The 16,491-nt window shown below is 43.8% G+C and overlaps 1 protein-coding gene across 2 annotated transcripts in view; it reads left to right on the top strand.

Annotated features, from left to right (window-relative positions):
* LOC306923624 (neuronal cell adhesion molecule-like) overlaps nucleotides 1-2,185 on the top strand; it is a 111,588-nt gene extending 109,403 nt beyond the window's left edge. For both annotated transcript variants that reach the window (XM_079501822.1, XM_079501823.1), the window contains exon 27: nucleotides 1,464-2,185. In XM_079501822.1, coding sequence (XP_079357948.1) covers nucleotides 1,464-1,713 — 250 coding nt within the window. In that variant the 3' untranslated portion in view covers nucleotides 1,714-2,185. The remainder of the gene's footprint in view (nucleotides 1-1,463) is intronic.
* The last annotated feature ends 14,306 nt before the right edge of the window (nucleotides 2,186-16,491 follow it).

Raw genomic sequence — 16,491 nt, 5'->3', positions numbered from 1 at the left:
ACAAGCTTCCACCCGACAACGACCTGTCCTGTGATGAATGTACGATTACATTTGAAATGGATGTGAGCTCATACGGTATGCATAGAAACAGCGTTTGGCGCACGGACATCATTCCGTCAAACCTTCTATAGTGTGTGTGTGTGTGTGTGTGTGTGCGTGCGCGCGTGCGTGCGTGCGTGCGTGCGTGCGTGCGTGCGTGCGTGCGTGCGTGCGTGTGTGTGTGCGCGCACATCCTGCTGTCGTCTCCCTCTCAGCTTAAGAGGGATTCGTGCTGGATTTTCCGTGTTATGACCTTTTTGTTTGTTCCTCCATCACTCTGTGTAACGAGGATGTAGAGCTCAGGGAAGGTAAGGGCTGTCAGGAGGTTTACATCAAACTCCCCTCTGTGACGAGGGCTTAGGTGAATCCTCTATATACTATATATATATGTTCACTGCTACTGTGGAGAGACAACAAATGCTTGCACTGTAATCATTCCAGTTTATTTTTTTGCCGCTGTCATCAAGTTTAACGTTCGTTCATGAAGCTTTTCATACTGTGTCATGAATGTATAACAGATTTATTTTACAATGTAATACTGTGGCTGGCGTATGTAGGAGGTCAATATAACCACCATTTTAAAAACAATCACTTTGTCTTTCAAAACTACCTGACAGTACAAGATCTGTACAAAATTCAGATTAAACATTTTCTTCAAAATGGTTATGATTATTATTACATTACATATAATCGTCATTGGCCTTTTTGAAACCCATTTTACCTCAGTATTTTAACGCAGGGCTGGGAATACATCACAACCTGCATGTCAACAGTATGAAGGCTTTATGAATGAAGGGCTATTTCATCTCCTCTCTTTAATCACCTACTCATGTATGAGCAATGTTGACTAACCGATGTCCAAAGAAGGCTTTCTTTGCAGAGTTTTCATGCATTTTGCCAAATTGTGATCATCACGCTTGTGGGGAGTGTTGGCTGAAGCTTTTCATCTTGTCTTCACATACAGTATCACTGCCACTGAATTTTCTGTTTTTCCATTACAACTCTCGCCGGGAAAAAAACTGGCTCATGTTAAGCAACATGTTTACCACTTCACGGTTGGTTTCAAGGGGAATGTACAGAGAATGATTGCTTGAAATGTATTCCCCTGTTGCAAGATGGAAACCAACTAATCATCCACGGCTAGCCTACTACCCTTTTTTAGACTTGGAGCAAATTATATTGCAATTCACCTCTTGTCTTGTATACACTGAGATATCCACTATCAGAAGAATGTGTGACTAATTCCAATTTAACTGAAATGCTATCGAGTCAAACTTACACATTTTCTACGAAAGAAGTATAAATCGATGCGTATATATGACGTTGCTCCGTCTAAGAAAAGGGGGAGGGACACTAATCTCCTTGATGCATCCTGTCACGTCATTTCCACCTGTAACGCTTGGCATGTTATTTTCTCCCTTCAGTGACAATGAGGACCATAAACCGCTAAAAGGGAGCCGCACGCCGTCTAGCGGGACGGTCAAGAGAGACGACAGTGACGACAGTTTAGTTGACTACGGCGGGGACGGCGGAGACGGACAGTTCAACGAGGACGGCTCGTTTATTGGACAGTATAGTGGCAAGAGTGCCAGCAGAGGCACGGCCGAGGGCCACGAGAGCTCCGAGGCCCCGTCCCCCATAACCGCCATGAACTCCTTGAACTCGTTTGTGTAGCAAGGTCTGACACACGCACACACACAAACACACACACACACACACACACACACACACACACACACACACACACACACACACTATCCTAGTATATGACCGCATGGCTTTATTCCCCCCCCCCCCCCCCCCCCCCCCCCATCAACATCAACTGCTGTCACTCTATAGAGACACAAGATACTCTCACAAAACACAAAACGTGGAGTATATACGGAGAGGTGGTCCTTGTCACTTAGACGCCCCTTAAGAAGAGCTTTGGAAGCCCCTGTTTTGTTTTTTTGTTTTTGTTATCAATGTCCCGCCAATATTGACATAATAGTTGAATAATTGGACACAGTGGATTCTAGTTCAGTGCATGCAACCCCTGAAATGGCTGCAACCGTATTATATTAACTAACACTTTTATATTAACAGTACAGTTACTCTTACCAGAAATCAATAATGGGACTATGCAGTGCTTGCCTGACCTATTTTGGTTTTTTATTGGTCTAAATATGATATAGTGTGAACATTATGAGTCATCATCATAGTGTATCGATGGACAATAACAGGTCATGTGTAGAGTGTAGATGTAGAAAACTATGTTACAAGCGGACTATTCGGACCTGTGGACATGAAGGGCATGCTGGGAGTTGTGTCCATGGCTGCATCAATACGTGCTCTGCTCACCCGTCAACCCCCACACTGATTGCTGTGTGTGTGTGTGTGTGTGTGCACCTGTGATGGAGGATGCTGAAAATTTACTGCATGTCATGTCATCATCACCCAGACTCCATGACCTTTACCCTGCATGTGACCTTCTCTGATTGGTTCCGCCCCCTCACATGACCTTGTCTCGCAGGCAAAACGATGGACCCTGAGGGGTCTTGCATTGCAGCCCAACAGTTCTGTCTGGCGCGTTGGGTGGCCTTCCACTGATACTAGTGCCTTTCCCTCAGAACACTGAAGCAGTCACAAAGAAACGGCACTTCCCAGTTCCCAGGGCTCAGTGACTGGAACAGACAAACAGGCATTGAGACTGGAGTCCCCACACACCCCAGTGGGAGGATGAGTGGAACTGCTGAAGAGGACTCTGAAATTGGAGGAATAATTCATACACTTTTATTTTTTTTATTTTTTTTAAGATTCTTCCCATTGACTTCAAATACGGGTTTTCATTCCGATTAGCAACTTAGCGCATTCTTACTGGGACCTGGCTAAAAACACTGTTAAAACTTAACTTACTTGACACCTGGCTTTTCAAATGCTTCAGTCGTCTTCAGTCGTTTAATTTCTTGATTGTATTTCTGCAGGGTATGAGCGTGTGTGTGTGTGTGTGTGTGTGTGTGTGTGTGTGTGTGTGTGTGTGTGCGTGTGTGCGTGTGTGCGCGTGTGCGCGTGTGCGCGCGTGCGTGCGTGCGTGCGTGCGTGCGTGTCCGTGTGAAACACACGTGTGACACAAATATAAAGTTTCTGTTCACTTATACTAACGATAACTTGAGGGCCTTTGGATGGGATCAAGATTTATTTTCTCTTAACTTGCATCAAGTTTTATTTTTATTTTATTTTTTAAAGATATGTAGAATATTTGTTGAATTTGTACATATACCTAGTTGACTGTACAGACACAAACTGATTATGATGAGGAGCTAACAAGGCAGTATTGTGCATGAATGATTGAACTTGCTGACACGGCCTCTTTTTTGACATAGACTACATCTTGAGACTACAGTATGCATACTTTTTTCCTGCTGTGCACAGTGTGTACTGTTGTGTAACTCAAGGGCAACACATACTCCTTTCCGACGTCAGAACCTTTCTTCAGAAAGGGAGGTGATACAACTACAAATTGACGCCATTCTGAGCTTCATAAAGGGTGATCCAAGAACGTCTCTTCAGAACCCGTGCACCTTCACATGTCCTGACTTTCGGAACTATAGTTCGGAAAAGCCATTTCCTTTTGGTTCCATTACAGAAACTCTGCATTTGGTTCCTAAATATCAATAATTTAGCTGCATGGGACCCCCTGGAACAACTCTCAAAGTACTCCGGGGGTCCTTGGACCCCACTGTGAGAACCACTGGTGTATCTAATTGGTCACAGAGTTATGCATATTAGTTTGAACTCCGATGACAAACTTACTGGGAAGTTAGCTAGTATGTTTCTGAGGTTACATCATTTTTGTAATATAATGGAAATACTTTGGGTGTGATCATAATAACCCGTTGATGTACAGTACTATTTTATTCTGATTTGTGTTGGTTATAGAAGCGCTACTATTATTTTCTGCCAAAATCATACTCTCTTGTGACAGTATTGCAAATGGTTTTGTATTTTAAAACAACAGATTTGTACTAACAATTGATTTTATTTCTCTCCTTTTTCTATTTAAGTTTCTCCATGTTTAGTGCAAGAATGAAATGCAGGCAACTGGAAATATAATAATGAATGAATAAATAAATATAATTATCCACTTTAATTTCAGGTTTGCTATTTTCTCATTAAAAAAAGAATAATTTCTTGTTTTCGAAGGAGGTTTACGATTCAATGCATCAGCCATTGTATATTACTGCACAACACAATCATAAATGATTCATTAAATAGCACAATCATTATTATTTGTCACGTCAGTATATGCTTCCCTCCATCACTGCGAGTGTCCTTGATGAGGAAAATTAGTTTACCGAGAAGATGATTATAATTTCACACCCTCACAGCAACAGGAAATAATTGTGTGTGTGTGTGTGTGTGTGTGTGTGTGTGTGTGTGTGTGTGTGTGTGTGTGTGTGTGTGTGTGTGTGTGTGTGTGTGTGTGTGTGTGTGTGTGTGTGTGTGTGTGTGTGTGTGCGTGCGTGCGTGCGTGCGCGTGCGTGCACAACTCGTGCGTGGCATTGAGCTGATGCTCAATGCCCCGCCAACACCTCCAGGATTGCTGCATGTTATACCTGGGATATATTTAGAGATGAGAATCACAAGGGGAAATTGTGCACAAAACAAACAGCCGTTTTACATCACCTCCCCTCAGGGGACCCGACATGGCATGTCAGGAAGAGGACACACACACACACACACACACACACACACACACACACACACACAGGTGCATCAGGAGACACACATCATCAACCACATCCCTGTGTGGGAAACAGAGGTTGGGGGGGAGTCTCTGTATAAATAGTTCCTGCATGCATGCTGCGTACAGACCTCTCACCACCGCTGTATAGCTTATAGAACATGACAGTTGGGCTCTCGGTTTGTTGGCGCTCACTTTGTAGCGCTTTCATTTCCATTACAGTCACATTGTTTGGTAATGTAATGGTGAGCGAGCAGCCCACCATCTGGTGCATTATCACACTGTATACTGGTGTCAGGAAGTTGGGGGGACGTCTGGTGGTGGGTGGGTGGGTGGATGTGTCTTATTGGACACACTCCTCTCTCTCCCTCCCTCTCCCTCTGGCAAGGACACTTGTGCCGTCTGTTCTCCCAGGTTCACTTTATAAAAGGCTGATTTTATACTTTGTCGTGTGACGGTGTCTTATATACGCTGAACATAGCAGATCTACAAGCTCACAAAGCATCATTCTGTAACACGTTGTGAGTTTGCAGATCCGGTACACTTCAGTATTCCAGCACGGGAGAGCATTGTGTTATACAATGCTTTTCCCTCGTGGTTCGTGGTATTAATAGCAGTCATTTAAAGTGGGATCTTCTACCAGATTTGTAGATGAAGAGCAACCTTTTTTTTTCTTTTGAAAATGACTATAGCATCCCAGGGTGTAGCTCTGGTCCATAGCCCTAATGCTCATAGAAGCATTAGGGCTATGGACCAGAGCTACCCAGGGTGTAGGCACATTGGACAGAGAAGGTGCTTCCCAGCATGCCTCAGAATGTGTTTTAAAGTCTGTGTAATGTGTGTTATGTTATTGTGTAATACCACCTGATAGGGATAGTTACAGGGAGCACTCCTGGCCTTTCACCTGCCTGCTCCACATTAGAATAAATGGTTAGAGACCCATTATGTGGAGTATTTCTAAAGAATGTTCATATTAACCTCAACCAAGAAAGAACAACCATCTTTCAGTATAGCACAGTCTTAGAAGGCTAAAGCCCAAACCACACCAAAGGGTCAGGTTGGGTCATAAACGGTTTGTAAGGTAGACCACACCAATGCAACTCATTGCAACTCAATGAGTTGCATTGGTGTGGTCTACCTTAAAACAGTTTTGTCCCAGTTTGGTGTGGTTTGGGCGTTAGCCTTCCAATCTCAATCTCACCACCTTGTTTGTCTCAACTGGAGTTTCTCTCTTGACTTTACTGCCATCTAGTGTTATGGAGGCAATTGCACCATAACACCTATAGGCAACAGAATATTATTATTTATTTTTCAAGATATTTTTTCTTCATTTCTGATAGTGACAAAACGAGAGAGAGCGCGACAGGAAAGTTGGGGGGAGTGGCGAAACGAGATGGCTATCAAAAAGGCCAGCTGGGAAGGGCCATAGACATATTAATTTGTTTATGAATTCATCAATGTATTTATTTATTAATATCTTGTTTTTCATTTGCATCACACAAACAACTGATTATATTACCAGACAGTGTTAAATACAGCAATGTTTCAGAAAATAATGTAATGTTATAATAATATAATCATTCCAAACACATAAATAACTAAGTAAGTAAATAAGTAAGTAAGCGAGCATATGGTGAAGACTAGCAAAACTGACTGACTCACTCATCAGGGACATCAAGGTGTCTCATAATTGGACCCCAGATAATCACTAATGTTTCATGTTTCAAGCTGGTATATGCTGCTTGGAAGTTCCCAGACCATCTGGAGCAGGGGTGGGCAACCTTGGTGATAGAGAGGGCCACTAGATTTACACACTCAGTCAAGGGCGCCACATTGCATACTGCAGTGGTTCCCAAAGTGGGGTCCGGGGACCCCCAGGGGTACTTGAGGGAGTTCCAGGGGGACCCAGCTAAATGATAATTTGGAACCAAATGGACCCTTATGGGTCCTTGAAATGAAACGGGTTGAAAATCACTGCATATCTTTTCAAGTGGGGGTCCGTGGGCTAATTAGTGTCAATTTGGGGGTCCTTGACATGAAAATGTTTGGGAACCACTGGCGTACTGTCAGGCAGAAACCTTTTACCTCCATATTTTAACTTTTTACTTGGTCATTCCATGTCACACAAAAGTAGTAGCAAAAATAGCCAATCTACAAGCTCAAAATGTGTCGCATGCATGCAGTACAATGCGTCTTGAGCTTGTAGATCTGCTATTTTTGAATTAGAATCCTGAAAAGATACCTTTTTATTTCATTTCAAATTCATTTAGTTATACTGTACTTATGTTTATGTAATTATGAACATAAATACTGGTACAAATACATTGGAGATCAAAAAGAAAATATAATTGTAATAATTGCGACCGTAGGGTCGGTCCGTCCGTCCGTCCGTCAATTAGATCACGCCTCCATATATGGTTGTCAGTCCATTACGCCTCGTGACATCACACCTTGTGACATATTCAGGATCAACATATGTGTCAGAACAGGTCAACTCCATATATGGAGCTGACCTGTTCTGACACATATGTTGATCTCCCCCACCCGTCTTTCCTCTTCGATGTCTCCCTTTAGACTGATACCTGTCCATTCAAACTCTAGACGGGCCTGCCCCAAAGTTATTAGTGCAGCCACGCCCGGCAGCCAGCGAGTTATCAACAGGCACAAAAATTAAGGCCCAAAACTAGAGTTATCAACAGGCACAAAAATTTAGGACCGGCCCTACCTGGGCCCTCATCAAACCATGCACATAAGACAGTGCCCCCGCTGCCACCCTTAGATCTCCATATATGGAGCTGACCTGTTCTGACATTCCATATGTTGATCTGACCTAATCAAACCCTGTACACTCAAGACACGCTCCATATATGGCCAGACCTCATCAAACCCTGTACAATCAAGACACTGCCCCATCTCCATATATGGAGCTGACCTGTTCTGACATTCCATATGTTGATCTGACCTCATCAAACTCTGTAAACTCAAGACACGCTCCATATATGGCCAGTACACCCCATGCCAAAGTGCCAGTGCTCGCCAGTCTGCCGTCACCCAGGCGGTCGCTTCTCACCCTCAGGGCGTCTTACTGGTAGTCATTAAGCTATACTAATATAGACTGAAGTAATTAAAGCGGTTCATGTTTGCATGTTTGGAATTGTAACAGCTGAAATCAATAATATATCAGTATTCCGATATTATCCTGCGGGCCGCATTAAGTGAAGGTATAAGAGCCTCATGTGGCCCCCTGGCCGCCAGTGGCCTTGCCATGATCTGAAGGAACAAGGACTGCACTGGATGAAGGAACAAGGACTGCACTGGATGAAGGAACAAGGACTGCACTGGATGAAGGAACAAGGACTGCACTGGATGAAGGAACAAGGACTGCACTGGATGAAGGAACAAGGACTGCACTGGATGAAGGAACAAGGACTGCACTGGATGAAGGAACAAGGACTGCACTGGATGAAGGAACAAGGACTGCACTGGATGAAGGAACAAGGACTGCACTGGATGAAGGAACAAGGACTGCACTGGATGAAGGAACAAGGACTGCACTGGATGAAGGAACAAGGAGCGGTGTGACAATTCTCCAGTGGTGGAAAGTAACAAAGTACAATCTTGAGGCCGTTTTTTCTTTACTGGAGTATTTCCAAGTTTGAATACTTTTGCTTCTACTCCATTACATCTCAGAGGCAAATACTATATGCGTTTACTCCACTACAATTATAATTATTTGGCATTACTTTGCAGATTTTTATTATTATTCTTACAAAACATACACGCCTCAATGATAAAAAAAAACAAGTCTTAAATCCTGATGGTGAATAAAACTACTGTATCCGTCTCTGTTCTACTCACTGACCCTGGCACTGTCCATGGTGCTGAATGAGCATGTCAGCGCGAAGGTCAATTATTGATTAACACATTCCCTTAGAAGGGTGAGACGGACTGATGCATTTCAAATGTTAGTCCAAGTTGTCTCAGGCCAGGGAGGTGCACACATAGACATCAAAGGGGGCTCCAGCCCCTGCCCTTTTACTCGTCTGTAAAACAACTGCCCTTTCCAGACCACGAATGTAGCGTTTACTACCTGTCATTAGATGATGCAAAAACATTAATCCACGCTTTTGCCTTTTCACGTTTGGATTATTGCAACGCACTTTTAACTGGCCTCCCAAAGAAATCAATTGACAAGCTACAACTTGTGCAAAATGACGCAGCCAGAGTCCTAACAAAAACCAAGATGCGAGACCATATCACCCCAGTTTTAGCCCCCTTACACTGGCTCCCGGTTGTTTTTAGAATAGATTTTAAAGTTATTTTACTTGTTTACAAAGCTTTAAATGGCCTCGCCCCCACCTATCTTCAGGACTGCTTGCCCAGGTATGTCCCAAACCGCCTCCTTAGGTCCGCCACTGCTGCCTGCTTGAAAAGCCACAAAGAATAGCATTGAAAAAATATGGCGAAGAAGCGTTCTCCTTCCACGGGCCGACCGCCTGGAATAAACTTCCAATGCACCTTAGACTGGCACCCTCCCTAGATGTTTTTAAAACTCAGCTTAAGACCCATTTTTTTACTCTAGCATTTGGCTGAATCCTCTGATTTTAATTATTTGTCGACTCACTGTTTTACCTATTTCATTGTCTTTTTTGCATGTTTTATGTTTTATACTTTGTTTGACTTGTAAAGCACTTTGCGCTGCACTTGTGTCATGAAAGGTGCTCTATAAATAAAGTGTATTATTATTATTATTATTACATGGTGAACAATACATACGATTCTATAGAGAGTTTTCTAGGTACTCAAATTCACTGCAGTTTGTCATGTCACGTGACACTGTTGTTGTACCTTGTTAATGACCCTATGCTGGAACAGAGAGTTTCCTGGCCGTCGATACTGATGCTATCAGGTGACCTTGCCACACCTGTGGCAAGATGAAGTGTTTGCTGAATTGACACACCACTGCTCCCCTGCTAAATGATTGACACTGATGGTAGCCTACAGCATGTACAAGTTACAGCATGTACAGTTACAGGTAGCCTACAACATGTACAAGTTACAGCATGTACAGTTACAGGTAGCCTACAGCATGTAAAGTTACAGCATGTACAGTTACAGCCTACAACATGTACAAGTTACAGCATGTACAGTTACAGGTAGCCTACAGCATGTACAAGTTACAGCATGTACAGTTACAGGTAGCCTACAACATGTACAAGTTACAGCATGTACAGTTACAGGTAGCCTACAGCATGTAAAGTTACAGCATGTACAGTTACAGCCTACAACATGTACAAGTTACAGCATGTACAGTTACAGGTAGCCTACAGCAGTGGACCCCAAACTTTTTCATGTCAAGGACCCCCAAATGGACACTAATTAGCCCGCGGCCCCCATTTGAAATGATATGCCAGGGAGAGCCCCATAAGAGAAGATTATTTACAGCTCTAGCAGTGATTTTCAACCATTTTCATTTCAAGGACCCCCCAGTTTGACATGCATTAGTCTACGGACCCCCATTTAATGGCATTTCTATCTCTGGGACCCCCAATTTATATTGTAAAATCAATGTTAATTTAACTGTGGCTCAGGAGGTAGAGCAGGTCGTCCAATGATCCATGGGTCGGCGGTTCGAATCCCGGCTCCTCCTGTCTACATGTCAAAGTGTCCTTGGGCAAGACACTGAACCCCAAATTGCTCCCCATGTGCTGGTTGGTACCTTGCATGGTTTCCGCCGCCATCGGTGTATGAATGTGTGTGTGAATGGGTGAATGTAATGCACAATCTATGTAAATCGCCTTGGATAAAAGCGCTATATAAATGCACCATTTAACTCTGAGAGTGTACAAATGGAACCAAATGGACCCGTCAATCTCAGAGTTACAGACCCATAAGGGTCCAATTGGTTCCAAACTATTATTTAGCTGGGGACCCCCTGGAACTCCCTCAAGGAGCCCTGGGGGTCCCCGGACCCCACTTGGGAACCACTGGCCTACAGCATGTACAAGAATGGCTATATTCATTTGAGTTTCAGTTATCTCAACAGTATCTAAGATACACAGTAGCAATATCTATCAAATGAGATTGATGATATTGGATCAAATCGTGTCTTACAATAAAAACGATTGTGGAGTGGTCCCATAGATACAAAAACAGTTGAGAAGATCACTGGTTCTAGTTAAATGTTTGCAATATTTTAGAGTAATGCCAAGCCATGTGGCCCATGGGGCAGGAACCCATCTCCTGTTTCTGTACTGTGAGATAGCTTGACGTACAAGTACACCCCCCTGGCCATGATGCTAGTATGTCGCAGGGACTTATCCCCAATCCAACCCTTAATGCTGAGTGCCAAGCAGGGAGGCAGTGGGTCCCAGTTTAATAGTCTTTGGTATGACCCTGCTGCAGTGCTGGGGATCAAACGCTGACCTCCGGGCAGACATTTTAACCACCAGGCCACTGAGCTGGTATTTCAGAAGGAATGCAATAACTAATGCTGTTACTGTATGGGAAAAACATTGACGCAAATGACAAACGTTGATCCACACTGTTGTTTTGGTCAAATACATTCTCCCTATCTAATAATTGTAATGTATCATAAAACAACAGTCTAGCAATACACTTTAGCCACCTGCTGCCCTATGTGAGCTTCTAAACCTGTAAACCAGTGATTCTAAACAGGCCCCCTGTTTTATATGCATTGGGTCACGGTAAAATCCTCAGGGTTCATTATTTAACTCCCTAAGAATGTATACGTACCAAATGATGTGGTTAGGGTCCATTTAGTTCCATTTGTACACAATGAGTTACAGACCCTTAAGGGTCCATTTGGTTCCTATATCAATCTAGCTGGGGGCTAAATTGAAGGCCGCTCAATGACAACCTGGGTTAGACCAATGCTCTAAAGATTATTTTGCATCCTGTTCTCTTCTCTTTGTCCTTTATAGGCTGCACAAGGTTGATGTTCCGACCACTCATTTTCATGGCAACAACAGAATCACATTATCTGTCCGTTTATTGGCCATCATTACCTCTGACCCAGCATCTGCCTGTCTTCCTACTCCCATCCTAACCCCATCCCCCAACCATTTCCTCCTACCCCCAACCCCCCCCCCCCATTCCACCTCGGCCAATTCTCGGTGGACTCATCCCGTGTCTGCAGTATGTCTACCATGACATCCATTTAGCCGTTCCCGCCCCCCTCTCTGTCCGACCAAAGCTGATTTACTGCCGGGTGGGAGAAACCAGGTTTGAATTGATGCATCGCTGGCAATATGTCTACCTCTAAATTATCCTTTCAATGGGGAGGGGGGATAATTACACGGTCCCATTGTGGGGTCCTCCTTCCAATCATCGTAGCCTTCAGGCCAGATCGTCTGCATCTCAGGAGCTCATCTGAAGGAGAGCGTTTCTCCAGTGTCAACAACCCCAGAGTCAGATTCAACTGAATTGTCACATCATAGGTTAATAATTACAGCTGTAAAAGAGTGGGTGAGATCCTGTGTCGTACAGTCCATTTTTAAACATATGTTTATTTATTTTTGGCTTGCGATTGGCTGATCACCCCATAGCGATGGCTGAGCAAAGTACATATTGAAGTTAAAAGTGAGGGCAGAAAAGTGAAGATGGAATAGTGAGGACGCAAATTGTGTTTGGCCAGAATTAGATCATGAATGATGATGTATGCTGATAAGAGTGCCCCTCACTTCACACAGGTGTGATTTTAAAATTTTCAGTAATAAATATCACACTTGTGTGAAGTGAGTGGCGCCTGCACTGTTTGCTGCCACATGACCGCTTTAAAAGCAAACATTAAAAGTATAGACTTGGCTGCCACATTACGTCATTTGACTCATTTCTGAAAGCCAGATGTTGGAGGGGCTATAGTGGTCCTCAAAAACAAATCAGGACCAACAGATTCAAGATCCCAACATTTGTGCAGTTAAGAAAGGGGTAAAGATAGAAAAAGAATGAAACAAGGAAGACAAGTCAGATATGCCATAATATTCCTATTGTGAAATAGTATGCAATCATGCATGCATGGTTAAAATGCATGGCATACAATTAATTACAAGGTAATAGGATGTGCAGGCAGAAGTAATAGGATGTGCAGGCAGAAGGCAATCATCATCATTCTACAAATCTACAAGATACAACGCAATGTTGTGAACTTGACTGAGAAAGAAGTGAGAATTGACTATTCTATTCATTGTACAATGAAGTAAGTGGTTAAAGTGTGAAAGAAGGATATAAGTGTGTGCACCTCACAAGGAAAAGTAGTCATGTAAATCTGATATAAAAAGTAGTTATCATGAAACATGCGTAAGCTAAGAACATAACAGTGGAGATATAATGAAACTATATGTATACATTATACATATATAATACTATACTATACCATATACATATACTAAAGTGCTATGGCTACATAAAAAACAATTCTAGTGCTTTCTACGTAACATGCTATAAGTCTGTATAAAATGCTATCTAAGGGACTTATACACACAAATGTGGAGAGATGGTGATGGGCTGCCATGTGGTAGCGCCTGGGAGCATGGTTAGGGGTTTGGTGCCATGCTCGAGGGCACCTCGACAGTGCCCAGGAGGTGAACTGGCATCCCTCCTGCTACCAGTCCAGTCCATACGGCCACCGTGTCGTTACCAAGCCAAGTCCATCCCTACAGACTGAGCTGCTGCTGCCGCCCCCTATACAGTTGCCCATGATGACTACAGTACTTCCATATGGCTGATGAATGGCGGGCCAAAACACACACACACACACACACACACACACACACACACACACACACACACACACACACACACACACACACACACACACACACACACACACACACACACACACACACACACACACAGACACACAGAAGCACAGACAGCATAACAGTCTGAGTTGCTATAGCTGTCTTTCACTACAAAATCGATGACTCCTGTTGTTGTTGTTTTTTAATTATTATTATTTTACCAGAATTGATTTGAAAATAATGATTCCTGCCAACACGAGAGCGTCGCTCCTGCTCCAGCATGCAGGTGAGGAAGACGTACTCCTGAGTCCTGGGTGACACGGCGAGGTGTTGCAGTGTCAGATATGAACCTCTGATATCACCACTGGGGTGGGAGCTGCTTTTGTTCCATTGATGTGACAGTGACGCTCCCGCCTTCATCCTGACAGCAGCAGCGGTGACAGGATTATATCCCCTGCCTTGCCTATCCCCCCCACCACCACCCCCAAACAGTACTCCCAAAGCCCCACCACGATGCGTCCCATGGGGATTTAAGATGGGGAGGCAGGCAGATACCAGCGCTTGGATCCCAATGGGGATCAGAGGGGCTAAATCACATTTGCCCTCCTCCCTTTTATAAACCGTAACCCCCCTTCCCCCTATTGCCAGGCTGATGACAGACACCTATTCTTTCCCTTCAGACAGCAGTATGTTTGCTGTTCCTGGAGACTGGCCTGGCTATACAATGGCTTCTTCACCACACAAGGACACTTCTCTCTCCCTCTCCTTATCCTTCTCCCTCTATCTCTCTCCCTCTCCCTCTCCCTCTCTCTCTCTCTCTCTCTCTCTCTCTGTGCGTGCGTGCGTGCGTGCGTGCGTGCGTGCGTTTGTGCGTGCGTGCGTGCGTGCGTGCGTGCATGCGTGCGTGAAAGAGAATGTGTGTGTTTGTACCAAGATTCGCCATACTGATATTTGGAAGCCTATGTGCCATGTACATAAACTGGCCTAACAATAGCTGGCATGACAAAGAGCAAAGCCAAACAACTTGCCAAATACTGCTCTGCCGAAAGGCTGTTATATAGGCAGTCTGTGTGGAGGAGAAGCTGCCATGTGTATCCTTAGGTGCCCATGAACTGTCAAGCCCGTTATTTCTTTCCCTGTAAATGTAATTGTAATTTGCGGATATAGTGTGTGTGTGTGTGTGTGTGTGTGTGTGTGTGTGTGTGTGTGTGTGTGTGTGTGTGTGTGTGTGTGTGTGTGTGTGTGTGTGTGTGTGTGTGTGTGTGTGTGTGTGTGTGTGTGTGTGTGTGTGTGTGTGTGTGTGTGTGTGTGTGTGTGCTGAGATCCACAAGAGTAAACTGGACTGGTCTGAGATTAAATAGACATGAGATTAAATACACATGCGAGGTTAAATACACATGCTACGTCTTGGATTAGTGGCATACAAGTATCCTTCAGAGACGTGTAGCTTTGTCCTCAGTCTCTAGGGCATGCAGGCACTAGGCAGTAGGCCTGTAGCTGTGCTGTGCACTCAGCTGTTCTATTTAGATGCAGTGACACAGTGCTGGACCTCTCTTACAGGCACGTGCACACATAGACCTCAAAGGGGGCTTGAGCCCCTGTCCTTTTACCCGTCTGTAAACACAACTGCCCTCTCCAGACCATGAATGCAGCATTTACTACATGGTGAAAGAAATGCAAATGCCACACCTTTCCATGCCATACCGGAAGGCATGCAGCATTCAGAAGAATTGCTTTTTTTCCGAAGTCTCCTGACCTGAACTTGAACGCAGCATTTTGCGTTTAACTAATTTGTTTCTAAATCTATGTCGTACAGCACATCTCCACTAACTAAAGAGTGCTGGGTTGCGCCCCGAAAATATAGCTGATCTACATTGTGAGCTTGTAGATCTGCTATTTTCGCTATTTTTGTCCAAAAGTGCCCTCTCACGGGAGTTGAGCCCATGCCACTTTAACACTCTCTACACGTCCCTGCTCTCTTATTCTCAGTGGATTGATGTTTTTTATTTTTTTCCCCTTATGTGCCTCATGGTCTGTGGCTTAAACTTTAAAATACATGAGTAACAATATGCCATATATAGTCAACTCAAAACATCTGCCAACAGCAACATTTGACTTCTCTATGCTAAGATCTAGGCTAAAAGATCTTTGCTAATCCTCTCCAATTCCCCCAAACAGGCTAAATCCTTTAATAAAGTCAGTCTGCCCTACACACACTCAAAGCTTTCTGCATTATTTATTGGCCTCCACCAGAGCAGATTATTTGCTGCGTGTTGTTTACAGCCGAGATTGAATTCCACACCCAGGAGAATGATGGGTTCAACATGGGCAAGTCGTCGTAATTAGTATATAGACCATTAAGAAGCTTGTTTTGGTCTTTTATAGTTTATTGCCCACAAGCCACCACAACAGCAAAGTTACCAATAAAGACAGCCAATTAATTGTGGTGTGGTGGTGGTGTCTGCACATTCCTATAACTTATAGTACTCTATGCCTTGATATGCAGGTTGATTGATTGAAGTATTTATTAAGTTTGTAGAATTACAGTATATTTCAAGCAACAACGCAATACAAAAACTGTCAACTGTGAGTGGACGACCCAATAAAGCATTGCACTTGTTTACAAGATCGAGGGTCCACCTTGTTCAATTCATCAAAAACATTCAGAGACATACAAAATATACACTTCTATTTAGCCAAAGAACAGAAGTTGGTAACCTAATATTAATGATGAAAACGATATAGGATGATGACGCAGACAGGACTTAAGATGAGCTGGCAGTTTGTTCCTGGAAGGAAAGGAAAGGATGCTTTTTTCTGCCTAACTGACAGTTCAATTCAGTTGGCCCATACATGGAGCAGCAGGGCAGCAGAGCAGGTCCAGCGCCCCCCTCAGGACGCTGACAGTCTTTAACACTCACCCACCACCACCATCCCATTCCCATCATCATCATCCTCATCCTGGAC

Source organism: Electrona antarctica (assembly GCF_951216825.1).
Source record: "Electrona antarctica genome assembly, chromosome: 5".
NCBI lineage: Eukaryota > Metazoa > Chordata > Actinopteri > Myctophiformes > Myctophidae > Electrona > Electrona antarctica.
The sequence above is the reverse complement of the archived record's forward strand: the minus strand, read 5'-3'. Positions and strand labels throughout refer to the sequence as shown.